The sequence below is a fragment of the Lissotriton vulgaris genome, chromosome 8, assembly GCF_964263255.1.
Source record: "Lissotriton vulgaris chromosome 8, aLisVul1.2, whole genome shotgun sequence".
NCBI classification, from domain to species: domain Eukaryota; kingdom Metazoa; phylum Chordata; class Amphibia; order Caudata; family Salamandridae; genus Lissotriton; species Lissotriton vulgaris.
This window is the reverse complement of record NC_141696.1, coordinates 1,246,727,913-1,246,755,825: the sequence shown is the minus strand read 5'-3', so window position 1 is coordinate 1,246,755,825 and position 27,913 is coordinate 1,246,727,913. Positions and strand designations below refer to the sequence as shown.

General features: G+C 45.1%; 1 protein-coding gene across 1 annotated transcript in view; it reads left to right on the top strand.

Moving 5' to 3' along the window:
* Positions 1–9,235: 9,235 nt before the first annotated feature.
* POMP (proteasome maturation protein) overlaps positions 9,236–27,913 on the top strand; it is a 57,686-nt gene continuing 39,008 nt past the window's right edge. Inside the window, exons 1-3 of the mRNA XM_086933457.1 lie at positions 9,236–9,480; positions 13,571–13,671; positions 17,338–17,398. Coding sequence (XP_086789583.1) covers positions 9,478–9,480; positions 13,571–13,671; positions 17,338–17,398 — 165 coding nt within the window. The 5' untranslated portion in view covers positions 9,236–9,477. The remainder of the gene's footprint in view (positions 9,481–13,570; positions 13,672–17,337; positions 17,399–27,913) is intronic.

Sequence of the window (27,913 nt, the reverse complement as noted above, 5' to 3'; positions counted from 1 at the left end):
CCAGACAATTCTGTTCTTTCACTCAAGATGCTATCTGCTAAACTTACCATGTTACTGTGTCTAGTTTCTATTAAGAGAGTTTCTGATGTTAAGGCTTTAGATGTTTCTGCTCGCCAATTCTCTCCTACAGGTGTTCTATTTCAGATACGCAGACGTACTAAGACTCATTTGGATTCTGTGTTTTATCCTTATTTTCCAGCTCATCCCAAATTGTGTGTTGGACAATGTTTAAAAGTGTACGAACAACGAACTGCTGATCTCAGAACGCCCTCTCATTCTCAACTCCTTATTTCCTTTCGTAAACCCCATCTTCCTGTCTCCTCCCCTACCCTTTCCCGTTGGGTCCGTTGGGTCATGTCACTTGCCGGAATCGACGTCTCCGTTTTCGGGCTCATTCGGCCAGGGGAGCCATGGCTTCTACAGCCTTTTGGTCTGGCTCCCGTTTGGAAGACATTCTGAGATCAGCGGATTGGTCCAATGACAGTATTTTTCGCATGTTCTACTGTAAACCTGTGCATACTGTGGCTTCTGATGTTGTTAATATGCTTTAAACAAGCAGAATAGGAGCCTCCGGTCTTGCCATAAAATGTAGATTTTTCTAGTATTCATGACGGAAAATCTTAATTTTATTAAAGACACGGAGGCGAGTATTATCCCGCCGCAACATTACTAACATTTGTTCTCCCTCCCTACAGCGAATCCAGCCCTGCCACCGGCTTCATCTTAAGAGGTCTACCCTTCGGCTCCTAAGGTCTTCACCTCCAAGTTCTCCAGCTCCGATGCTCCTGGATCCTCCTTCTGGAATCCTGTTTGGTCTTCTTCCTTGGATTCCTCTGATACAAGACTTATGTTCCTGGACTTTGGCTATATCCTTAATTTTACTCATTTTTCCTTTGTTTAATGACTTTCCATGATCTGCTCGCCAGCGAAAAGAGGAAGCTGCGCAGTCAGTTAGGGTCTTTATCTGTTAGGTCCTCCGTGATTGGTTACTTCACTCTCGTTTTTTCTCATTCCCATGGCCCAGTTTGTTCTCTGGCCCTCTGGGAACTGTAGTTTTTTGCTTATCTTGGCTGCTGTGCAATTAAATGCAAGATTAGAAAGCATAATACTCGCCTCCGTGTCTTTAATAAAATTAAGATTTTCCGTCATGAATACTAGAAAAATCTACATTATTTCTGACAAACTGCTTGAGGAAAAATGGCAAAATGTAGAATTGTATGAAACAGACATAAACCCAAAGGCTTTTGGGGAACAGGATATAGATATGGTTGGTTATTTTTGCGACACACTTATGTTTAAAGGGAGAGTAATCAACACAAAAATGTATGTTGCAGAGAGAGGTAGAATATTGGTAGGGTGGAAGGACCTGGCAAAGTTAGGAGTAATTCTACAACCTGGAGCAAAAGATCCTATAATACTAAAAGAAGACTTCATAAACTATATATGTTTAGAAGAACAGCAGGAAAATTTGGAAAATATATTGGAAATGTACAAAGAAGTTTTCAAAGATGAGATAGGGTGTGTAAAAGGATTCACGCACAAAATAAAATTGAGAGAAGGTGCGGAGCCAATAAAACACAAAGTTAGAACCATTCCACTATCAATTAGAGGTGAATTGAAAAAAGTTCTAGAAAAGTTAAGCAAGGAAGGTGTAAGTGAGGAAACAGATGCGTCTGAGTGGTTGTCAGCGACTGTGGTTTCAAAAAAAAAAGAAAACTGGAGAAATAAGACTATGTGTTGACCTCAGATCACTAAACAAAAACATCTTAATAAACTGTCACCCACTCCCAATAACACAAGAGATCCTACAATCTGTTGCAGGGTCAAAGTACTTCACTTTAATAGACTTAAAAGTGGCTTACCACCAGGTATGTTTGACAGAGGAGTCCAAAAAACTGACCACATTCATAACACCATTTGGGGCGTACAGGTATGTCAGGCTACCATTTGGCCTTGCCTCCTCATCAGGAGTATTTCAAAAATTGATGGATATCCTATTCAGGGTGATAGAAGGTGTCCAGGCATTCCAGGACGACATCCTGATACACTCCAAAACTGAACGAGAACATCTTGAGATTCTTAGTAGAGTGTTAAACATTTTAAGGAGTAGAGGAATGACAGTCTCTAAAGACAAATGTAAGTTCATGAAAAACAAAATTGAGTATCTAGGGCATGTTCTAACCTCTGAAGGAATAACACCAAAGGACGATCTAGTAGAAGCAATAAGAAAAGCCCCAGAACCAAATGGCAAAGAGACCTTAAAGTCATTTCTAGGCGTAAGTGAATACTATTCTAAATTTATACAAGGATATGCAGGCAAGATTGAACCCTTAAGAAAACTGCTACGGAAAAACGTAAGTTATAAGTGGACAGATGAACAAAGCCATGCTTTCAATACCATAAAAAAGAAATTTCTGAAGCACCAGCGTTGAAACCTTATGATCCCGAACTGGAAAATATTGTCACAGTGGATGCTAGTGCCAAAGGCCTAGGTGCAGTGTTTTGCCAACTTCAGGGCAAGAAAGAAAATATGATAGCATTCATATCCAGGTTAAATGAAACTGAAAAACACTACAGCACCATCGAAGGCGAGACGCTCGCATGTGTTTGGGTCGTGCAGAAACTAAAAAACTACTTATGTGGCAAGAAATTGGAAATAGTTACGGATCACAAGCCTCTGGTGTATATGATGGATGGTGAAGGGCGTGGAAATGGTAAGACAAGCTCCAAACTGCAAGAGTATACATTCAGTGTACGGCACATCAAAGGTGGTCTAAATAGCAGAGCTGACTGTTTATCACGCCTGCCTATGGATGATCAAGCCGGAAACTCACTAGATGATGTAGAGTGTGTAGTAGCTTGGAAGAGGAATGGTTAAAGTGCCTAGAAAATGACAAAGTAATGGAAAAAGTGATGAACCACGTGAAAACATAATGGCCTCCTATCAGAAATCTGCAAAGTGAATTAAAAAGCTACCAACAAGTAGATGATGGACTAACCATAGAAAGTGGATTTTTGAAAAGATGTGATTTATTCATACCACCTGCAGGATTGAGAGAGAAACTAATAAAACTTGCTCACAAGGGCCACCCAGGTAGCAGTGCCACTAGGAACATTCTGAGAATGCACTACTGGTGGCCAGGAATGGATAGCGATGTAAGCAGCTATATTGACAATTGTGAGCAGTGTCTAAAAGCAGACATGCATTGGAAAATAAGAAAAGGAGAGTTACAGATGGTAGAAATACCAAACGGACCTTGGTTAAAAGTGGCAATAGATTTCGCAGGACCATTTAATGTATTACAAGAAGATTGCAAATATATAATTGTACTAACTGATTATTATTCCAAATGGGTGCACTATAAGTTTATTCGCACAATAACGACAGAACAAGTGATGCAATTTCTCAAGAAAGTGTTTGCAATAGAAGGCCAACCAAAAATCATTGTCTCCGACAACGGTACTCAATTGGTGTCTAAACAAATGACTGAGTTTTTTCATGTTCATGTTCATGTTTGAATATCTTTATTCGGCAACTTAATCACCATAAAAGAATACATATAAAATACATTTCCAATACACAATAAAATATTTAAAATACAAGTAAACAAATAAGGTGCAACACAATCACTAATATGCTACCAGCAGATATGGCATCAGACCGTTGGGCCCCCCGACTGCAATTTCAGTAAGCAGGATCGCGTCATCCATGCACTTCCCAAAAACTTTGCTACCCCACAAATCATAAAGGAAGATGAAGAGTCCGTGGAGAGTACACGAAGAGCCTGACTATGGCACCTCAACCCCAGTTCCCTGCAGACAGGTTTCAGCCAAAATTTACGCGCCCCTTTGTAAGCTGGGCAGGCAAAAAATAGATGGGCCACAGACTCTGTTGGTGCTACACAGCCAGGGCATGAACGCAGGGGGGCACCAGAGTTTGACCACCTCACCGTAAAGTCATACACCGGAAGCGTCCCATATCGCAATTTTAGGTATAGTGCGCGATCAAAGGGTTTAGTTATCAGGTCGAGGAAGGGCTCCAATTTCCTCACACATTTAAATAACAAAAATTGGTCCGTGAGTGAGCCCCCTTCCGTGACCCTCAACACATTACTCTGAACCCAGTCCCAGTATAACTTTTTGATCACATCCTTTGGTGGCGGCGATTGTGACTCCCAAGCATCTCTTAGCCCTAACTTAAGAACCAGGTCTTTCAATTTATTCAACCATCCAATTTTTTTTCCCGTGTCCAGTAGAAGAAGATCGTCCAACCCCTCAGCATATTTTGCAAGCTCTTCCGTTCTTCTTAAACGGGTCCAAAAGAGCAACGGGCGTAACCTTACCAAGTCCTTTAATGCTCTTCTGCCCAGATCTAATCTCAGGGGAATTAGTGGGGTGGAAGTAGGAAGAGCCACCACCTTCCTTAGAAAATTATTTTCCGCTGTCGATAGATCTGATACATTTTCGAACCCCCAAAGTTCAGAGCCATATAATGCAGCTGGGAGAATCTGACCCTCGTATATGGCCATGGCCGGGGAGACAGGTTTACTACATGATTCACGGATTACCCTCAGAATCACCCCCGATACTCTTTGATGACTGAGTAACATTTTGGCCAAGTGATCCTTCCAGGTCATTCGGCTGTTTATCCGGACACCAAGGTAGTCATAGGGCTCAACCAGCTCCAAGGGAGCACCATTAAGCAGGAAGTTATTTTTGAATCTTTTAGAGGGGGAGAGTGCCATCAATTTGGTTTTTGAGGTATTGATGGTTAAGCCTCGGGCGGTACAGAAGGAGCTAAACCGGATCAAGAGTTTTTGTAGACCCACTGGGGATTTGGAGATTATTATGGTGTCGTCGGCGAAGAGTAAAGTGGGGATTCTTTCCCCCGCCAGGGATGGGGCATCCGTCTCCTCCCCCTTCAGATGGCCCACCACTCCATTCACGAATAGGGAGAAGAGGGTCGGAGCCATAACACATCCCTGGCGTACTCCTCTCCGCACAGGGATCCTCTCTGTCAGTTGTCCCTGGGGTCCCCATCTAACCCTCGCGTAATTCCCCTCGTGGAGCTTTACGATAAGGTTCAGGAGACCACTTGGGAAACCCATCTCTCCTAGAATCTCCCATAATTTTGCCCGGGGGACCAGGTCAAATGCCGTCTTGAGATCTATGAAGGCCATATATAAACTGCCTTTCTTGATGGTAACTTCCTTCCAATAGATAACAAAAAAGCGAAAGACCTGGTCCATCGTGCCTACCTTTCTTCTGAACCCCGCCTGTAGGTGAGAGAGAATACTGGCCTCCTCCATCCAATCTCCTACTCTTGAGATGATGACCCTGCCGACCACTTTCTGAATTATGTCTATCAGACTAATAGGTCTGTAGTTCGCAGGGTCGTCTCTTGCCCCCTTCTTGAACACGGTTACTACCTCTGCCCCTTTCCAAGAGTCTGGCACCTGGTGACCCCTGGTGATCAAATTCATTATTGTGGCGATTAATTTAGCGCAAGCCTGCGGCTCCGCTATCAACAGGTCTCCTGGAATCCCGTCCTGTCCAGCTGCTTTCTTTCGGGTTAGGTGCCTGATCGCCATCACTACTTCTATGGTCGTAAATGGAGAGTCGTCCACCCCAGAGAAATCTCCATCCCTCAAACTATCTGCCCCAGGGCTGGTTGTTTCCTCATTACCTCCATAAAGGGATGAGAAATGATCAAACCATTGCTGGCTGGTTATCTGTGCAGCCAATGGTTGCGATTTCCTCTGCCTAGACCTATTGATCAGGTCCCAAAAGAGGTTCGGGTTCCTACTACCAACAGAATTGGATAAGTCCTGCCAGTGCTGTTCCTCCCACTCACGCTTGGCCAATAATAATACGTTTAGGTATTCCTTCCTGGCCGCTCTAACAGGTCAGCCAGGCGTCCCAAAGTATACCGGAGTCTCAAGGGTTTTAAGTTCGATGGTGGGGGCGGGGCAGGCAGGGAGAGCGGCCCAGATGCTTGTAATTAGGGCTGGCGGGGACTCCTGGGAGAGGTAGTCCCGGTCCCGCAGCTCGCAGCCCTGCCCACACGCTCAACACCCACTGCAGGCTCCGCTTTGGCAAGAAGCAACTTCAGGGGTCCAAGGGTCCAGGTCAGCACGCCCCTCGAAGCGGGACCCGCGAAGCGGGTTCCGCGAGGCGCTGCACGGAAAAGCAGCGATCAGGTCAGCAGTTCTCCTCGCGCACCAACAGGTCAGCCAGGCGTCCCAAAGTATACCGGAGTCTCAAGGGTTTTAAGTCCGATGGTGGGGGCGGGGCAGGCAGGGAGAGCGGCCCAGATGCTTGTAACTAGGGCTGGCGGGGACTCCTGGGAGAGGTAGTCCCGGTCCCGCAGCTCGCAGCCCTGCCCACACGCTCAACACCCACTGCAGGCTCCGCTTTGGCAAGAAGCAACTTCAGGGGTCCAAGGGTCCAGGTCAGCACGCCCCTCGAAGCGGGACCCGCGAAGCGGGTTCCGCGAGGCGCTGCACGGAAAAGCAGCGATCAGGTCAGCAGTTCTCCTCGCGCACCAACAGGTCAGCCAGGCGTCCCAAAGTATACCGGAGTCTCAAGGGTTTTAAGTTCGATGGTGGGGGCGGGGCAGGCAGGGAGAGCGGCCCAGATGCTTGTAATTAGGGCTGGCGGGGACTCCTGGGAGAGGTAGTCCCGGTCCCGCAGCTCGCAGCCCAGCCCACACGCTCAACACCCACTGCAGGCTCCGCTTTGGCAAGAAGCAACTTCAGGGGTCCAAGGGTCCAGGTCAGCACGCCCCTCGAAGCGGGACCCGCGAAGCGGGTTCCGCGAGGCGCTGCACGGAAAAGCAGCGATCAGGTCAGCAGTTCTCCTCGCGCACCAACAGGTCAGCCAGGCGTCCCAAAGTATACCGGAGTCTCAAGGGTTTTAAGTTCGATGGTGGGGGCGGGGCAGGCAGGGAGAGCGGCCCAGATGCTTGTAATTAGGGCTGGCGGGGACTCCTGGGAGAGGTAGTCCCGGTCCCGCAGCCCTGCCCACACGCTCAACACCCACTGCAGGCTCCGCTTTGGCAAGAAGCAACTTCAGGGGTCCAAGGGTCCAGGTCAGCACGCCCCTCGAAGCGGGACCCGCGAAGCGGGTTCCGCGAGGCGCTGCACGGAAAAGCAGCGATCAGGTCAGCAGTTCTCCTCGCGCACCAACAGGTCAGCCAGGCGTCCCAAAGTATACCGGAGTCTCAAGGGTTTTAAGTTCGATGGTGGGGGCGGGGCAAGCAGGGAGAGCGGCCCAGATGCTTGTAATTAGGGCTGGCGGGGACTCCTGGGAGAGGTAGTCCCGGTCCCGCAGCTCGCAGCCCTGCCCACACGCTCAACACCCACTGCAGGCTCCGCTTTGGCAAGAAGCAACTTTAGGGGTCCAAGGGTCCAGGTCAGCACGCCCCTCGAAACGGGACCTGCGAAGCGGGTTCCGCGAGGCGCTGCACGGAAAAGCAGCGATCAGGTCAGCAGTTCTCCTCGTGCACCAACAGGTCAGCCAGGCGTCCCCGACTGAGTTTTTAGAAAACGTGGGGATAAAGCAAGAGAAGACACCACTATATAGCCCAAACAGTAATGGACAGGTGGAGAGGATGAATAAGTTTATAAAAGAAGGAATCCAACTAGCAATAGCTTCCAAACTAAATGTGAAAGAGTACATTCGTGAGAAAATAAACATGTATAATAACACACCCAATGAAACAACTAGGCACACACCATTTTACCTTATGAGGGGAAGAAAGTGTAACAATGAGCTTACCCCCATGTTTAACAAGTGGTACAGTGATGAGGTGACACCAGATGAGATAAACGAAAGCGCACTCAGGGTCAAGGAGCGTCTAGTTTGTAAACAAGAGAAGACCAAAAGATATTCAGATATGACAAACAAAGCTAAAGAGAAAGACATAGAACGAGGAGATTGGGTGATTGTTAAAAAAACATTCATGGTAGCGAAGGGAGAGTCAATCTTTAGTGATCCGGCCCATGTACAAGAAACATCCAGAGGTGCTGTCTGTATAGAAGGGAAGGGCTGGAGAAGCAAGGATGACGTGGTCAAATTGAAGAAAGGGCAAGAAAAAATCATAATGAGAGGAAAGATTGTAAATGGTGCTAGTCATGACGATACCATACTAGAATGGGACGTAATATCAGATAACCGCAGTTCCAGTGGTTTAGATGAAAGCTTCATCACGTCCCATAATGAGGGTGAGAGAGAAAACAGAAGAACTGAGGAAAATATTTTTAGCGAGATAATTCACAGTGCCAGATCTTCCAATAGGTTCGATAAAGAGATCAATCAAACCAGATGTGGAAGGGAAATTAGGATGCCAAAGTGCTTTGAGGATTACATACATGAATGACTTTATTTTAAGGGTTCTTTTCTATTGTGGAAAGGGAGATGTTGAAGAATGTACTAATGTTAAGTGCACTTCCGTTGTAAACAATAGTATGTTTTCCTTGTTCATAGTTCTATGTCAATGATTCCATCTTGGAATGTTGGTATGGTATTTATGTGACGTCACACCACGGCGTCACTGAGAGATGCCCCAAATGCTCTGACTTGAATGTCCTGTATTTTGTCTTCCCGTGAGCTTCTCACTTTGATCTAAATTAAATCGTATTTAAAACCTTTCTTCGTATCCGTCTCCCCCTTACAACAAAATCGTATTCTTATTGGTAGACCTGTATTAGTTATGACATTATTTAGAATGTTTATTTGTCACAAATATGACGTGATAGAATGCTTGGGTGGATTTGATCTTTGGCGAGTTGTTTCCACACGTTTGTTTCCACCTGCGCGTGGGCTCTAAAGATTTTACTTTTCAAATAAACACCTTTCTTCTCCTCCACAACGTTTCGTGTCTCAACAGCCATTCGTTTAAATATCAACTTAAAGAAAGGCATTAACGTCCTAAATAGAACAGCAAGCAATTGCCCTTCGCGGTAAGGAGCCTTGACGTGTAAAATCGTGAAATGCAACTTCTCGCGCCAGCCTCTGGTTTTCATTACTTTAAAACATCTCGTTTTGGCGCTTAGAATGTGACAAACATAATTCTCACTCTTTAGGTCTCTTAATCAGACTCTCTACTGGTCCCAATCTTATCATGTATGGCCACAACAACTGTAGCGGGAAAAGGCGCATCGTTTTATTACGAGCCGCGTCGGCGTATAAGTAGCTCAGTCTTAAACAAAAATAATTCGTTACATTAAAGCACGCTTCAAAACTGCGATTTATATTCCAGTCGTCTTTCACTTCATCTCGCAACTGCACTCCCGAAACTTCCGGTGAATATGATCATCATTGTCCCCGGGCAGCGGACGCACGTAGTTTGCGTGACATCATCGGAACGCGCCTCAACGTGAACGCGACGGCGGAAGTGAGGCAGCAGAAGGGGACAGCAAAAGTGAAAGGCACCGGCAAAAGAGTCGTGAGGGAATAGAAAGAGGATAACCAGTCATGGTGAGTTACCTTGTGCTTAGAACGCAAAAAGGGCGATAGGAGAAGGCGGTAATGCACTGAGATAAATATCAAGCTTCTACAAAAGTTCACAGCAGTCTGCCCAAGTAGTCTAGGCATGTTGTTGTATGGGTTATATGCACACAGAGACTTGTAAGTAAAAGGAATGAGATTTGTTCAGATTGAGGTGGTGCGGTGACGATAACTAAGTGTATATATTTTTCTGCTCATAAAGAGCATGTGACATATCGTAATGACCCATTGATTGACCGCTAATCTTGGTTTCCAGATTAGCGGGCTTCTCTCCTTAAAGCGCTTCTACTCCTCGTCAGAGGTAGTAAGCGCTGTGTATATATATTAATTTATGTTTTGCGCGAACTGTTGGAGCCATGTCCGTGTTACCCACAAAATTAGACCTCTGCCTGCGTAATGGAAATTTTAGTTCTGCATTGACATTTTAGAAGATTGCTGTTGAGTATTTTTGTGCATAGCTTCGAAACTAGCAAATGATGTGCCATGGATTCCTATCTCCTGTGGCTCAGTAAGAATTTGTTCTAAACAGCGTGCAGCACTGGGTTAAAAACTATAAATATACAACTGCCCCTTGCCGTGTTTCCGTAAAGGCATCCCCACACCACAAACGGACATTAGCTGCAACTGAGCTCGTTAAACGTACATTTTGTACAAGTTTGCCCCAAATCTCGCTGTTATAAATATGTGCATAAGTGAGTGCTCTAGCAGTGTTACATCTAAGTCGTCTATATTTTAGTCTCACCTTGAACAGGGAGGCAGTTTCCGCTGTGTCTTACTTGTTATTTACAACAGACCAATAGATAACACACACAATATAGAAGACCCGTGAAAATAAACTTGCATTTATTTTTGGGAAATACAGTTTTCTGGTATACAGGCATTCGGAATTTCGCAACTGGTTTTGGCTTCACAGACTGATATACTTCAATTACCTTATTGACCTTTGTGCACTTTTTTCTCTACTCACCTGCCACAGATTTTTTTTTTAACAACTAACTGTGAAGAGCAGCTTTTAAAAATAACAACTACCAGCTCTCCAAATCGCAAGCATATTCCCACACCTGTCACATAAATACTTTTTTGTTTTTGCTAATATATTATTTTAATTTATAATTGGCACGAATTGAGCCGGAAGGGGTATTTCTGTGCAGCTCAGAACATAAACAGGTAGGACAGACTCTTAGGCTGCAAACAGCTCAGTTTGAGCAATTTCCTGAATTTAAAATGATCAGTACATTGACGTAAGTGGATTGGGAGCTTTGCCAATCAAAAGGGGCTAAGTAGCAAATGGACCTTCCACCTGAGCGGGTGTTTCTTATCCGGGGGACTGTAAGCAATCCTTTTCCACTGGATCTTACTGGTCTACTTGTCTGATATGGAAAAAGCTTTGAAGACCGAAGCTTGGGCCTTTGCCACTTAAGGACTTATGTGTCAGACAGCAGCTTTTAAAAATAATTATTTTGTGGATTGGCATTTAATGAACAGAGTGCAGAAGAGAAGAAGCTGACCTGGGTGGAGGATTTATAAGACAGGCCGTGGTGTTTTGAACCCCCCTGCAGTTTATTTATCAATGTCTTATTGATCGAAGCTAAAAGGGCATTGCAATAATCTAAGCGGCTGATAATCAATGCTTGAACTAATTCCTCGCATAGTGAAGAAGAGTTGAAACTGTCCCGTAACAAGTGCAACCTATGAAACCAAGTCCCTATAGTGTGCCAACCTGCTCTTTCATATCAAGTCGAACTCTCAGATTTGTTTTACAACCAACTTCGGATTAGGTTCAGCGCCCTAATCCGAGGGCCACCCGTCTGGTGTCTAGTCCTGTTGTGCCTTACCAAAGAGCATTATCTCGGTCTTACTGGCGTTCAGCTGTAGACAGTTTTCAGTCATCCAAGTGGCAATAACTGTCATACCATTAGAAAAGCGTACTTTTGCATTGCTCAAGTCTTTACTAAGTGTGAAAATTAACTGAGTGTCATCAGCATACGATAAGGGTTCAAAGCCAAATGCTCTGGCAATTTTGGCATGGGGCTACATAAATGTTAAAAATAGTGGGGCGCAAACCAGAGCCTTGTGGCACCCCCTTTTCTGATTTTAAAGTTTGTGATTTATAAGGGTCCAAATTAATCATCTGGGTACGACTAGTTAGAAAATCCTTGAGCCATTTTAAATGCTGTGCCATGGATTCCTATCTCCTGTGGTCTTTGATGGAACCTGGGTTGGGATACTGTATCTAATGCTGCTGAAAGGTCCAACCGCACAAGCAGTGCTGGAGTATTCATGCAAAGAGAGCATCTTATTGAATTAATAACCGCAATTAAAGTTGTTTTGGTACAGTGCATAGGTCTAAATCCAGATTGTGATGGATACAACCACTTCTCACATCATAGTTCTGGTGTGTACCAGGGTGTGTGCATGCCATGATTAAAACTGGAACAAGTTTTAACAAGTGCTAATTATTTGAATGCTGTATTTAAATCAAAGTGATAATGAAATATGGCTTATCGATGTCAGCATCTGTGGCCTTTATACTACACTCTAATTCTTTAGCAAAAGAGTCGGGAACAATTTTGCATCAGTCTTGGGACTTTGCAAATTGAAAACAAATTAAAAAGTAATTAGTCCAAAGAAACGGTTGAGGAGTGTCGCTGAACAAAGATGGGTGAATTAGTAAAAATCAAATCCAAAGTGTGGCCAGCAAGATGGGTGGGCCGTATCACTTTCTGATATATACCTAACATGGTTAAATTGGTGACCTGTTGTGGGACTTCCATGTTTCCGAGTCTTAATCATGAAAATTAGAATCGCCCAGCAAAAGAAAATATTGTACTGTAAGAACATCTTAGGCAATAAACTCAGTAAGAAGCTGACTAAAGTCTCTTTTAGGTCCTGGAGGGCGATAAATAGGGACACCTCTCCAACATTCCCTGGGCGAGACTTCATTTTTAAAAACACAAATCTCCGCCCAATCGGCTAATAGCATGTCTATGAGAGAGACTTTAATTTAAGTGTTTCTTAAAATATAATGGCTAATCCGCCACGTATCCATCCATCCCTCTCTGTGAAGTCGCAACACGCTGCAGTTTTCTGGGAGTGCCACCGCAATGGTAGTACGGTGTGGAAATTCAACCATCTGTTTTTTTTAACGCAATTGTATTTGAAGGCGCTCAAGAGGATAGTCTGTATGACTGGTGCTTTTTCCATCCCTGTGGTGCTACTTGCAAATTACATGATTTTCAATCTCTCCATCCAGATGAAATCAAATGTGTTTTTGTATAAATGGCTTATAGTTAAGGTATTCAGTTTTGGTAATGGAGCAAATGTCTGCAATGGTCTGTCTATTGCTGCTTCGGGACCAACTTTCTGTTGCTTACCTCCCGCTTTGAAAGCAATGTTATACACTGTTTCCTTTAACTTATTCTCTGGGATTATGTCTTCTAGTTGAAAGGCACACATATTCCATAATGGTCTTTAGTTATCTCCTATTCCACCTATTCGACATCCCAATTGATTTTCTCCTACCTCACAAGTTGCATTACACGAGAGCAAACATAGTTACAATTTGTGTTTCCTAGTTTTGGTTGTGTGCTTTGACCAAATTAGTTTCATTATTTTATCTACCATACAATTCCCAGACCCAAGTCATCAATGTACAGCATATGGTAGAACCTTTTGGGTTTTGATTTCATCCCAGAGTTAAAATCAGACTTTGAAATATTTCATCCTTATCAATTGAGAGCATGTTGAATGCATACTGTGGATCTGATGCTGAAATTAACTCTAGCTCACTATGGGGTAACTTCAGAAAATATATTTCCGGTTTCAGCTTTCTAACAGTGTTCAAATGTAATTGCACATAATACCTGTTTCTGAGATTTGCACAAAGTCATCGTGCAACAAACCAACATTGATGGAATGGAGAGTAAAGAAAATTAAATGGCAGCTGATATTTAGGTTGATCTTGAAAGCATAAACCCTCTTTTTTTTTTTTTTTTTTTTTTTTTTACACATCTCATGTTGACTAGTTAGTGCAATTAATGCTGCTACTTTTTTGTTATAGAATACCAGGGGCCTTGGATCCCAGCTTAAGGACAGTGTTCCAATATGTGAACTTTCTTCCTCAACTGGAGCATATGGAATTCAGGATACTTTGCGTACTGGGTATGTTTCGGCTGCTGATTTAGCACATGCATTTCCTGTTGTTTGATTTTATTTGGTGGGGCTTGAAATTCAGTGGATGATTTCTAAATATTTATTTGTGTTTACAATTGTTTCGAAAACAACAGTTGTTTGAATAAATTCGCCATCATGTTTTCTTAATTTGGAGTAACAGCACTAAACATCATTTGGTTGCTCTTGCTATCAGTTGTATGTTTATTTGTAGTTATTACATTAATATGAAGCTGAGTTCTTGACAAACAATTGTAGAAGTCAAGTCATTATGTGGGCAAAAATGTTATTGAAATCAACAGTGTTTAAAAAAATGGATTGAAAGTAGTGAATTACATTAGTAATTATAATAGGTTAAGTTGTTCCATACATGCCAACATAGGTAGCATATCCCTTCACACCACCAGTCCCCGGAAACAGTGTTAACATTTCCTGGTTAGATGAAAAGGCTGGCTGATGCCATATGATATAGGTTCAAACCAGTTTGGAAACATTAGTAACTTTCAGTATTACAGCTCCATTTCACATTCACCAAATGGTGTAATAGACAAGCTTAAAAGTTGTCTTGGTCCCCTATAAATATAATAAAATATATTCCTGCTGTAGGAAAGTAGGATCTGCTTTTTATGGTTACCCCCACTTTTTGCTTGACGTTACACTGTTTTGACTAGTCTGACTGGGATCCTGCTAATCAGGACCACAGTCTATCTGCTTTGTCCTCAAAATGTTATGCATGTACTTTGGTACACTCAAGATTAGATACTAGGGTACCCTTGTCAGTCCCTAGTATATGGTACACATGTACCTAGGGCATAGGCCCCCCAGAGGCCTCCCATGGGCTGAAACATGTATTATGCCACCCATGAGAGGCCATTCAAAATGGAACTACAGGTCTGCCATTGCAGCCTGTGTAAGACGATGCATGTACCACTTACGGTAGATATAGGTTTACTGTATCTATAGGTCACTACACTTAAAACCTATAAGTCACCCCTATAGTAGGCCTTAACAATCCTGAAGGCAGGTTGCTGGGTTTTATGTGAGAGGGTGCCCCTTTTTGAGCAGAGACCCTCTGCAGCCTTCAGAGACCTTCTCCCGGGTTATCTGTGACACAGCCAGACATCGCGGTAAATGCTATCTTGAAAACGGCTGAAATAAAACATCTCGTGTTTGTTCTCAAACAACTTGGAATCATACCTCCACACTGGTAACCTGTGTGGGAGATATGATTCCACCCCTCAGAAGGAAGCTTCATGGGTCCCTGGTCTTCCTGGTACCAGCCTTTTCGACCCAGAGAGCACAAAATGGATGCTGCCGACCAGAGACACATTTCTGCCCTCCTGCTGCTAAACCAAGCTCGAGAAAATAAGGCAGGTCAATAGGCATCCTATCACAGGGAGGTGTGACCACCCCACAGACAGGATTTTGTGTATTGGAGCTGGGTGGGTGCACTGCCAAAGTGCCTGAAAGTCTGCACGGGGGGCACATTTGGTGTCCCTGTGCATCATCCAGCTCAAACCAGTTCTGGGAGCTGTTGGTTTTGGTGCGAAACTGGACAAAGGACATTGGTGTAACCAACCCCTGTCCTGACCCTCTCCTTGGAGGGTCCCCTGAATCTGTCCAACCCTCTCCTGTGGATACTAAAGGGCTTACCTGGCTCTAGGACCCTTGATTCGGCGTGGACAAGATTTTGAACAAGAAACCACTGACCTTCGACCGTTTGGACACTCTGGACTTCGACTGGGCCCGACCTCCTCTCCCTTTCAGACCAAAGCATCGTCTGTGCTCGTCCACCATACAGGCTCCGTGCAGGACCTGTGGAGCTTCAAGGACAACTGAAGTATCTCTCTTGGGGTGCAGGCACCGTAACGCAACTGACCCGTCTGCTGATCATGAGTTCCCGCGGACTCCGAAGGCTCTGGCAACACAGGAGGTGGGTTCCTACATTCCTTGAGGTTGAGCTGCCCTCTCACCAAGTTTGAGGCCAATATCCCTTGTGGGGACCGCATAACCCGATCCCTTGTGCACAGCGTACATTTGCAAGTGCATATGCTTGTTCGTGTTACCCAACTTTGTTGATTGGGCTGACGAAAGGCCCAACCTCTGCGTACATTTAGTTCCAAGGACTTCGGCCTCCTCGGACTCTGTGCCCTGTAAGCTGTTGTTTGGTGAAACTGCTGGAGGTCCCCTTGCAATTCCTGTGCCTTCAGCCTGTGGGTCCATTTGAGGGACAAGCCTGATTTTCTTGGACTCCCCCCGGTTGCTCCAGGCCTGCCCTGACTTCCTTTGCTGTAGTGAGTCTTCTGGTCCTTGCTGGGCCAGACCGTAACCTTTCTTGACCTTCTTCATGGGTTGCCGTTGACAAGGCTGGTTGGTGCTCCCACCGGACACCGACCCCTCAGCACTCTACATCCTTCGTGGGACAGCTTGTATCCAGCTCCTGGTTGTCCTGGACATGTCCTGGTCCCTTCAGCTGTAGTGTTAAGCTCTCCTTCTTCACACCTGAAGCACGCAACATCAGTGGGCATTCATCTACCGAGCCCCTGGTCACTATTGAGTGACCTAGGCTCTGTCCCCTCTGCTTTCAGGTTCCTTCCATCAAGAATACACCTGCAGATTCCACCAGAGACTTTTCTTCTTTCCAGCAGTGGCATTTTCTCGAAGACTCCTATTGAGAATGACTAGTTTCCAACGCCACTTCAGACCTATGCACCCGGCTTCCCTTGGATAGGTAACTCTGGCACTTCTGTCTCCACGGGTGGGGTGCTCTCCAATCGTCTAGGTTCCAAGGGGTTTCCTCGTGATCCATTGGGAAGGGTCCTTTAACTGTAAAATTGCAACCGCGACTCTCCCATTGAATTGTACATAGTACTCAGTCGTGTTCTCACACTGCACCTGTCCTCCGTGGGGTCCCTCCTGACTCACCTGGGATGGTTCCTTTGGGTCCCAGTGATTCTAGACATTGTCTTGACTCGAGACATGGTTCTGATACCATTATTTTAGTGTATGGTTTGTTCTCCCCCAGGAGCCCACCGTGTATTAGTGCTACTTACGATTGTTTCTGTGCTTCAGTATTGTGTGCTTTGTGTTTATCTGCGTATAGCAGATACTGTGAGGTATTTAAGGTGTTATAATATATATTCTTATAATTCATATGTGGTTCTACTTTCATTTGACCAATACAATAAGATTTCATTATGGTAAAAAAAAGCTTAGCATTCTTTCAAGACAGCCTGAAGGCTGCTCTTCACAGCTACCACTTGGATAGCTTTCTAAGGTTATCTTTGACCTCTTATATCATTATTAGGGTTGTTTGGTCTGGTGCAAGATGCCCTCTTTAATTAGTGGACATCATATACCAGGCCAACTTCTCACACCTGCCAAGTAATGTTTAGAGAGTTTTCTAAAGTAGGAGGTTGATTGAGAAATTAAGTATTGATTGGGTGGATTCAGAATGATGTATGTCTCTGAAATAAAAGAGAGAAGTAATTGCTGCCCATCAAACACTCTTGTCATTAGTGCCACAAGTTTATAAAGGCCTCCCCATTTGTAGTGTACTGAAGGTTTAATTAACTTTTACTCAAACTCTATTTTTTTTGTAATGCACTTGTATGCTAGCTTGTATACTAACATAAAGCTTTGATTTTGGGTTTACAGGTTTACCAGTTTGAAAAATGAACTGCTACCTAGCCATGTTTTGGAGCTCTCAGAAAAAAATGTAAGTGTATGATAGTAAACCAATTAAATGCCTATATTATTTATCTTATATGCGGTTTAATCATATTTGTAGAAAATATCCGTTGACTGCTAACCTAAAATGGTGTTTCATACCTAGCAAGTCAGTAATTACATTTAAAAAAAATGTTTTTTATAGCATAAAGTATTAGACACATGGAATATTAATATTAACACATGAGGGAACCGTTTCATGAAGTTGGTCAACATTAGCTAGTTTATTTCGGCTAGTGCCTTTAAAACAGGGATGTATAATTGATACATGGAAACAAAAAAATTACATCAACAGTTTGCTATATATGAATTACATCTGCACAGTACACCAGTTCCTATCGACAGACCCCCTAGGTTTAACGTTTTCGAAATTATTTTTATATTGAAGCATCTACATATATGATGGCTCACACTGGATGCACATTTATTGGATTCTAAAGAAAACTGTGTCTATAGGCGATCTGATCACCTATATACACTTATCTTTAGAATTCAGTTAGTGTGTGTCCAGTGTGAATTAGCAGGAGTGATACCAGGGAGATAGTTTCCCTAGGTCCTGATGAAAAGCCAATAGGGGTATGGCTTGAAACATGTCTTCCTTTTAGGAAGACTGGTACATAACATCCTCTTTTCCTAATTTCTCCCCTCCTCCCCCCTTTAATCATACCGACTAGAGGCCAGAATAAATAGGATACACCTACTAACCAGTTATTAAGTTACCCTCCAGCACAAGCTCCCCCCCCCCCCCCACGCCTCTTATAAAACATTTTTTACACCTTCTTTATTTTTGCATATTCTCTAAAGTGCTCCAGCGTAGTCCATAGGTCACAGCATGCCCACTCTGCAGCGGAACGGGATGACCCCACGAAGAAGCATGCCACCAAGGGGTAGCCCTGATATGTGAGGGTTTTGCAAGAAAACTGTTTTCTCCAGTGGAGGGTTAGTCCACTTAACATTGCAAGATAACATCACCAAATGAAACCCAGCTATCTGTCTGGCAGAATCTTACCTAAGTTCTTAACTGAAGAAGCGAAGTAGGGAAACTGGCCTGTAACAGCTGAATGTTTGAACAGTACTCTTTGTTAAAGATTGGTACTATTATGGATAAGCCTATAGGTGTTCAAAATGGCATAAGATCTCCAGCAGCGCTCAAAATATTTGTCTATAAATGGGCCCATAATGATAGAATATGTTCGTAATATTAGCCCTATAATCCATCCAGACCTGGGATGTCATTTGATGGACTGACTTTCGGAAATATCGTAATTTTCTTAATGTGGACAATTATCTTAATTGCACTGCTTCTGGGGAGGAGGCTGTGCACACCATGCCTGCACAAGAGACTAAGAACGAATAGATGCAATAACGCCAGATAATAAACTCTGCCTTTTATTGAAAAGTCCACTTTCACTACTTTTTAGGTCTCGCACCTGGCGACGCAGCGCGAAGCGCTGTCGCCAGCGAGACCTATTGTCGTCAACTAGGCTTTCAAGGGCTCTCAAGGGAGACAGGAGATGGGCATGCGCAGGCTGCAGGCCCGACTGGAAATGAGAACGCGCCGCGCACATCTCCTGTCCCCCTTGGGAGGCAATTCAGCACGCAGTTTCACTTTCACTTTTGTGAAAACTCGCACCGTCGTTGGAGTGGCCCTTGCGGGGCCCGCTCAGTTAATATACATTGGCACTGTGCCTTCATCGGAACAAATGACGAATCCTAAAAACTCACCCGGTGTGGCGGCTGGCTGCGGCGCGGTACTGGTGCACTCCAGCTCCTCAATTTCTGGCAGCACAATGCGGGGCTCCCTCCTTAGGCATGGGAGCCCGCACTGCTATCTGCTGCTCTCCCGGCACTTCAGCTCCCGCACTTCACTTCCTCTTTGGCGCCGGGGCTCCTTCTTCATCACGGGAGCCCCGGAACGGTACAGTCGCTGCATACACTGGCCGCACGCGCGAGCCGCAAGTGAAAGTTACATGTAACGCATGAGCGGGCAGCGCTCGCCCTCCCAGGTCTCCTCCCTGCCCGGATGTGGAGCTGCGCCTGCTTTCTGTTTTGCCGTTCCCTGGCACCTGAGCCTGAGACTGGGCTGTGAGCTGCTTCTTCCTTCCCTGCCAACTTGAGCCCCTCAAGCTAGTCTGTTGCATCCTCTCCTTGTCCAACTCATGTTTTAAATTATTGCCAGTCTCGTCCTCAATAAGTCCCTGCTGCCCTCTCGTGCAGTTGTCAGGTGGTTGCTACTTCCCCCGTGCCCTGGCACTGTTAGAGGAGTGGTCTACTGTGTGCGGGATCCTTCTCTTGCTGAAGTCTTGACCCGGTCCAGCCCCCGATGTCGTGTCTATGAGCACCTTCACTACAACAGCTGCTATTCCCCGAAGCCCCTCCACTTTGTTTGCCCACCGCTGGCTCTCCGCTGCTGTCGGACCCTTGGCGGGCACAGAGAACGACCACCCAGAGGGAACGAGGGCTCCACGAATCGGCTGCTGATGAGGCTCCTACGGGGGAGATGCCGGGCTATGGGAGGTCTGTGGAGCGTCAGGAGCCTGCTCATCCCTTATGTCCTGCCCCCTCAGGTGTTCTCTCAGTTTCTTCTGCCCCTCCCGGACTGCAGCCCGAGTCTCCCACTTCTGCCTGTAACAAAGTCTGCTCTTTATTTCTGCTACCCCTCCCCTTCTGCTGCCGTCCAGCTCCAAGACTGTTCTATACTCACTCCCAGTAAGCTGACTGTCCCAACTGCCTGCACCCCCCTCTTCCCCCCTCTTCCCCCCTCCCAGCAGTCCTCACTTCCTCCTTCTTATTCACAGCCCTCCACCGGAAGACTTTTTACTCTCATAATATAGAAGCTTCACTTTTACACACACAGCATGCCGACGCTCGCTTCCTTCCGCCCGTTCTCCTTCTCATTCACTTTCTGCCTCCCCCTCCCAACACGCATTTGTACCCACTTCCAAAAACCCTCCTCTTATTCCCCACTACCCTTATTCGCTTTTCATTTTTTTCCTCCATTCTCACTCTTTCCCTAACATCTTCCCCGCCTCTTTTTTTCACCCACTATCTCACCATTCACCTTATAGCGCTCCCCTTTCCCTCGCTTAAAACCCACAACCCTTTCTTCCCTGCTTTCCTGTCACCTTTTGGGGTCTCTGCAGTTCATCCCCTCCTATTTCTGTAACAACCTCCTTCTTTCTCCCCTAGCCCCTTAGTCACTGCTCTCCCCAGTTTCTGTAGTAGCACACCCTCTCTCCTACCACTCTCAGAGCTCACCTTGCCGCTAACCCACTCCGTTCTTTTCTCTGAAGTCACTTCCTTCCTTCACTGCCGCCTAACACCTCGTCCCTACCCATTCCGCTCTTTCTCACCTGTCTAAGACAGCCCCTCTTTTTATGCCTCTTTCTTACCCTAGCTTGGTTTCTCTTCCATCGACCACCCCACCACCCACCAGTGTTAGATTCCCATACAAACTCGCTAAAATGCACTGAATCCATTCTCAGCACATTCGCCTGTCCCCTAAGATGCCCACTCTCCAGCGTCTCTCGGAGGGACCAGCGCAAACCTTCCCCGAAAGCGATAGATCACCCTCGTTGTTTCCTGGCTCTCCGTCTCCCCTGTGTCATTTCTGCGGGGTTACTTAACAGCATTTTCCCTAATTGCTTCCTCAAGTAACTGTCTCTAATAAACACTCCTGTCCCAAGAATAGCTGCATGCACGCACACCTTGTTAGATATTCCAGGCTACCCACTTTCAGAATGGCGACAGCTTAGGGTAGACACATTCCACGTGAAGGTATTGCAGGGCTACATGCCTAAAGCATTTTTAAACTTGGAAACGCCGCAATTCTGTTTATCCAGTTTCTCTTACTGCAGGCCTGATGTGCTTTGGTGCCTTCTTTACAAATTGTCCGTGCCTCTCCCCCCCTCCCCCCCATCCCTCTCCCGCCCTCCCTCGCTCCCATTGTCCGCGATGTCTACTATTTACCATTCAATAGGTCTCGCATTTACACAAGTTTGAGCTATTGGCATTGTAAATGACAATGCCATTTATTAATGTTTTGGTTTTTAAAACCTAAATAAAACGCATTGTCATTTACAATGCCAATAGCTTAAACTCCCGTAAATGCGAGACCTATTGCATTGCAAATGCTTGTTCAATCGGAACATCAATATGGTACAAAACGCTTCACTTGTGGTTTCAGTTTCCCTCAAGGTTTTTTCTTTTTTTGCTGGTGTACGGGATTGGGAGCGGGAGAGGTGGAAGGGACTGACTCTGACAGGTTGAATAAAGTTTTCAAAGATAGCTTTATTTTTAAGTAAGCTCTTCGTCTCCTAGTAGTTTGTTTAACATGAGCAAACTCGTTGGGATCCGTCCTGACTCCTTTAGGAAACGCTGAGAGTTCTAGGGCGTTTCTTCCACGCAGGTGCCGGTAGTTCTCCAGACCGGAAATGAAGAGGGGTCGTCGGGGCCAAGGTCCTCAACTCCAAGCATGAAACGGAAGAAAAGAAACAACAGGGAATCAGGCTGACGTCCTCATAGGACTAAAAGGGACCAGGGGTGAGGGACACCGAGTGAAGGAGTGCAAAATAAACGTAAGCGCTTAGTGCCTAGTAGTGCTCGTGAAGGGAGAGGGACAATGAGGCTACGTTTAGCAGTATTCACTCGTTTACTGTATTACTACGATTCACCCTGCCCGCCACTTTGCCCCGTACCTTAGCAAGCCACACTCCTCCCGCGGGAGTGTGGCGGGGCGATTCGCAGGACCATTGGCCTCCTGGCTTGTTGTCCACTGCTGGGCTCGTCACGGCTTCTTCTCTGCAGGGCTCCGGTTCCGTACTTCGTCTCCAGCCTCGTCCGTCTTCTCCTGGAAGAACGTTGTCCGCTGCTTCTACGATTCCGCCTTCTTTTGAGCGTGTGACGTCGCAGGTGGCTGGAGCTTCGCTGGCAGAGTTAAAGGGACCGTAGTCTATTCCAGTCTCGTGCCCCCAGGTTGCCTCTGCGCCTGCGTGAGTCCACTCGTCGAACCAGGCTGAGTCCGGCTGTTTGTCAGATACAGAAAGGGGAACAACTGACCACCAGTCTTTTAGGTTATCGGGACTGTATGTTCCGGACACGAGTCCCATCCCGTCACAGCTAGATAATGTTGTCAGTTGGAGATTAGCTTTGCCTCTGCCAGCACCCACCCACTTACCTGGGACTTGTGCTCTGACCAGTCTAGGCCCTTATGGATCCAGACTCTCACCTCAAGGCTCCCACCTCGCTCTCTCTACACTCAGATGTTACTTGCTCTATCTCTCTGCCACATTCTCTCTCGTTTGTGTTGCCTGCTCTCTTCCACTTTTGTTCCCTGTCTCTTAGTGACTCTCCCTGTTTTTCTCCTTTTTGTATGTTTTCTGCTCTTTCACCACTTTCCCCCTCGTTGGGCCCTTCTCTCTTTGTGCCTTTTCTCTCTTTCGAGCCTCTTTTGGTGTATCTGCTCCCTGTTTTGCTCATTTTTGTATGTTTTCTGCTTTTTCACCACTTTCCCCCTCGTTGGGCACTTCTCTCTTTGTGCCTTTTCTCTCTTTCGAGCTTCTTTTGGTGTTTCTGCTCTTTTCTCCACTTTGTGTCCCTCTCTTTTTGGTGGCTTTCACTCTCTCTGACCTGTTGCAATTTCTAAGCGAGCTTCTGTTTGTCTGATTTTCTCCTCTATGGCTCTGTTCTTTTCGTGCCATTTTTCAATTTCTTTCTCCCGTTTAATGCGCTGTGCCCTCCTCCCCGCTCCTTAACTGCCCCTCCTACTTTGGCTTACCGCCTCTTTTTCCTGCTCCCCTCCCCACCCCAACACAGTCCCCACCCACTTGGGGAAATGCCTCACAGCACACTATATCCAAGAACTACTCGCAGGCATGTTTCTCAACACCCTCTCGCCCACCACTGAAATCTGGGATCGCCTCAGCAACAGACCCAACACACATTGCAGGACATACTCTGGATCCAATCTCTGCAACGAGCAACAGATCACGTACAATGCCTCCTCACCAATCACATGAACCAACCACTCCATCATATACTTCCAGAACACCACGCCACAAGCCAACGTGCTCGCCAGCATCAACCCACCCAGCCGGAGCCCGAAGCTGAAAAAAAGTATCAGAGGCTGACTGGTGTAACTCCCTCAAAACGGACTAAACCAACACCACCAACAACTTAGACAAGAGCATCACCAACTTAAACATGTAGATCAAGCACTTGGCAGACTCGCTCGCGCCAAACGAAAGAAAAAGAAGAACCAACAAACAAGCCAGCTGGTATACAGATGACATCCGGGAATCACGCTAAATTATTATTTACACAAATGCTATTTTGAGTTTTGGAAGTGATTTCTCTCAAAGTGCCAGGCACTATGTTTCTTGGGTCCAGCTGGATGATCTTTTTACAGTTGATTTGGGAGTTCGGTGTGAGCTATTGGGGTTGTGAGGATTACGAATTGTTCAGTTCAGTGGGGTTGAAGCATTCAGTTTTTCAATAGGACAACTATCTCCAATCCTGACTTTTTCTTTATATGCTTTTAGTAGGTTAGTAATTGCCTAAAGTTGTTAACGTTTTGTCGTTTTTGAAAGGTGAGTGTCTCTAGTTACCCCAGTTCTAAATGGTAACCACCAGACATGTTCTCTGTTGAAAGAGTAGTAGCAAGGTATAATTTGTCTTTTTTTTAATGTAGATTATATAGTCTAGAATAGATGGTGTAAACGTCAATGGTTACTGCTGGAAGTGTTCATGCTAGTATCAGAGCAATTCCTGTGCCATTTCAGTTTTCTCTATCTGCCCTGGTGAACTTGTATTTTTGGAGAGCAAGAATGCTGAAAATACATTGTGAATCCCTGTTATAAGTAGTCTAAGTTCAAATCGGAGACTGTGTCAGAAATGAAGACATAGTGTGCATTGATGGATATGGAATAATGCAGACTGCCTTTTACAAGAGGGGTGATGCCTACAATTTGAAAGGATATAAGCTCAAACGTAGGTGATTTTAGCATTGGAGTAGGGGGTGCTTCATGGATTGGACTTTGTACGTTTTTTAGGTCTCCATTATTTGGGAATTCGTTGATTTGGGTTATTTAGTTCCATTTCATTGTTGCAAAAGAACGAATGAGCTGGTGATGTTATCGGGAGTTAACATCCAGTGAAAGTTGAAGGAAGCTGGACGAAGAAGCTGGAGCTACAATAGTGGATTAGCAAAGGCGATTTGTAATGCAGAGTGCTTTAGTTTCTGAACGGTTGAAGATAGCTGGCATAAGCACTATTGCTACTTATACTAAAATTGCTGCAGGCCAGAGAGAGAATTCGTTCTAAGGATGATTTTGACTTGAGCTTTAGCTAAGAGCCCAATGCGCAGAACTACATAAAGTGAATATGAGTAGACATTTAAAGGCTTGAAAGGAGCTGCTAGTAGACCTGAAATGGCAGTCGGCATTAGTTGTTTTTTTTCACGAAAGAGGAGCCTTATTTGTGGAATTGCTGTGAACAATGGTGAATAATATATTGTTCTTAGACAAGACAAAGGAATTCTGATTGGAGGTGGTAGGTTATCTATACAGAGGATTTCAACTAAAGCTATTAGAAAGGAGAGTATAATATGAGGGTGAAAAGCAATAAAGTACTGATGGGGGTTTGCATATTGGTCTTCTAAGATGATATTAAGTGAGTAGCTGGGTGTTGAAGAAGGACCTTTAGATAAAATACTCCTGCTGTGTTTTCAAGCAAGGAAACTGTATTTTCATGGCTTGGTGGTCCTTGTACCATGCTGGCTCCCTTCACCCAGTACATGCAGCTCGGCAGAAGATGGGTAGCGCAGTAATGTCAAGATCAGTTTAGTTGAGCACAAATGTGAAGCAAGCGAATGAGTGATCACCTGAAGGCTGGGCATGTGTCCGGGACTGTAGTCTAATGCTGTGGCAAGGGGCTCCGATGTTTGGGTAGTGGCTCTCTAGCTGTGTGAGTCTCCCAGTCAGTGGATGTCGGGCTCAGCAGCAAAGGTGTAGTGGTGCTGCCCCCATGTTAAGGATGTTAGTTGAAAAGATTTGTAAAGCACACTGCAACCTAAAAATCATCCTGGCATTGGCTAAGATAACTAAAATTGAGGTTTGAGCATTATTTAGTGTAAGGCTCAAGTTTTCAGCAATTTCCTGAAAGCAAAGTTGTTGAACATAGGCCGACGCAGAAGGGTAAGGCTTGTCAAAGAGTTCACAGGCAACTGTGATGAAAACTGCATTTCCAAGCTCCCCTGCTACAGTATGCCCTGCAAATGTTACACTTCATAAGGGCACCTCTCTTGCTGCGCCCAAGGTAGAGAATAAAATGATCCCTGTGAGGGCAGGGTAATGACAGTTCTCACAGTATTCGTTGCTCTCACCAAACTTTGCACAGCTCAGATCGAAAGTCAAACCCTGCTTCATTCCTGCCACTGGCTAGACCAGGTCAGTCCCTACCACACAACGATCTTATGATCTCGGAGCAAAGTATGCATAACAAAAGTGGGAGCACCTAGGGACTGACTGTCAAGAGGGATCCCATTTTTATGTTCTCAGACTGCTTCATATTGATTCTTGCAATTTGTTTTTCATTCACTAAATATGATTTATTTCAGTGTTTGGTGCTGGAATAACAAAGAAGATAAACGCAATACATTCTAATGCTTGCTCCCAGCCATTCTACAAAATCACCAAAGTATAATCCTTTGTGCTCCATAATTATTCTGGTTTGTGGCACTTTTGAATGTGTATTGTGTGCCTCAGTTACGACTACTGCTGCAGCCAGGAATAGTCTTCAAGTAAGGACTGTTATATTATGGCAATAGATTTCGTTAATAATTTAGCCCTCCACGGTACAGCTTATTTGATCAGAAGAGGACATGACATCCGTGTACCTTGTGGAGGACTTTCTAGTTAAGTTTGACAGCCCAGAAGTAAACTGCTTAACCTACAGTGCAGGCCCTGCCTTGTAGCAACTGTTTGGGCTATTGATTGCTTTCTTTTGGGAATGGCCATCTTTAGTATGGTGACCCACGCAACCCTCAGACCAGCTTTAAAACTCTGTGCCCTTTACCCCTGCTAACCAATAGTAAAGTGACTGGCTCACCCTTTAAATATTGTTGAGTCGGTATACTCCTAATTGGTATATTTAACTTGCCTATAAGTCCCTAGTAGATGGTACAAAATGTACCCAATGGCCTGGAAGTTAAATGCTAATGGTGGACTGCAGCACCTATTGTAACAACCAATTTAGTGGCAGGGCAACAATGGTTTCATGCTTACCACTGTAGCCTAACTAACAGTGCAAAAGATGCACTGCGACCTTTCAAAATAAAAACTTTTTGACAGGTAAGAAAACCTTCGTTTTAAATATTAGTAAGTCACCCCATGTACGCTTTGCTGCCCACAAGGTAGGGTGGATGGTGTTTAAAAGTGGGATTTGTAGAAAGTTAATGTTACAATGTTCCTATAGTGATATGGCCCTAAATGATATTTTCACTGGGAAAGAGGCCTAGCTTTTCTATGTAGAAAACCATAGTACAGATGAAAGTACTGATGCTGTATCTCCAGAGTAGAACTAGCTAGAAAAATAATGTAACACTATTTTTAATAGCTATTAAAATCCAATTCAGCAGTGAAGTCAGATTTTCATAAATATTATAAACATGTAACTATTAGAAAGTTACCTTTTTCCTGCCTGAAGTTCCTTGAGGCTAATTCACTTAAGTTATCCAGCTTCTCCCACCCAGTGAGAAGTCTCGAATATGTATGAAATGCAGCCCCCCATCCCCTCACGGAACAAACAAGAGGCTGATCTAAATGGGCATAGATGACCCTTCTGAGTTTAGCAGAATATGCAGTATAGGGGGATGGTGGCGTCCTTTTGACAGCACAGTGTCAAATTCATTTTGACAGCTGTTGAGCCCCAAGTAACACTTGGGGCACACTTGAAAAGGAGAGAACAAGATGGCAAGACATTCTTGCGGACTCCCTGTCTGGTTGCTGAAGGACCCTGCTTTTTGTCCTACGAGACTTCTGTCTCTGGGTTTGTTGTGGGTACAGTACCTGCTCCTAATTGGATTTTAGTGTTAGATGGTGGTTGACACTAGCATTACCACAGTAAACCTCCCGCATAGACCCCCAGCCTTTCAGAGCCCATGTTTAGTGTGGCTGAAGACATTTGCTATTTTGAAAATGATCTGACACTTGACATTTTGGGCCTATTTGCAGTAAGGGATGCAGAAACGGATACAAAAGTGAGCAGGGTTATCCCTGGAAGCTTTTGCCCTATTGGTTAGGGTGTGCTCAGGAGTCGTTCCCACTGACTAGCTATTGCCTGACATAAATGTGGCTTCTCAAGGTACTCACTTAACACTTTCTGGACCAGTGAAAGATCAGAAAAGTGCTGCACCGGCTGCCTGTGACCTGAGTGGGATCAGTGAACTACTTAACCTCCTGCCTCTCGTACTCAAGACAATGGAGCAAACTCCAAGGATTATTTGTCA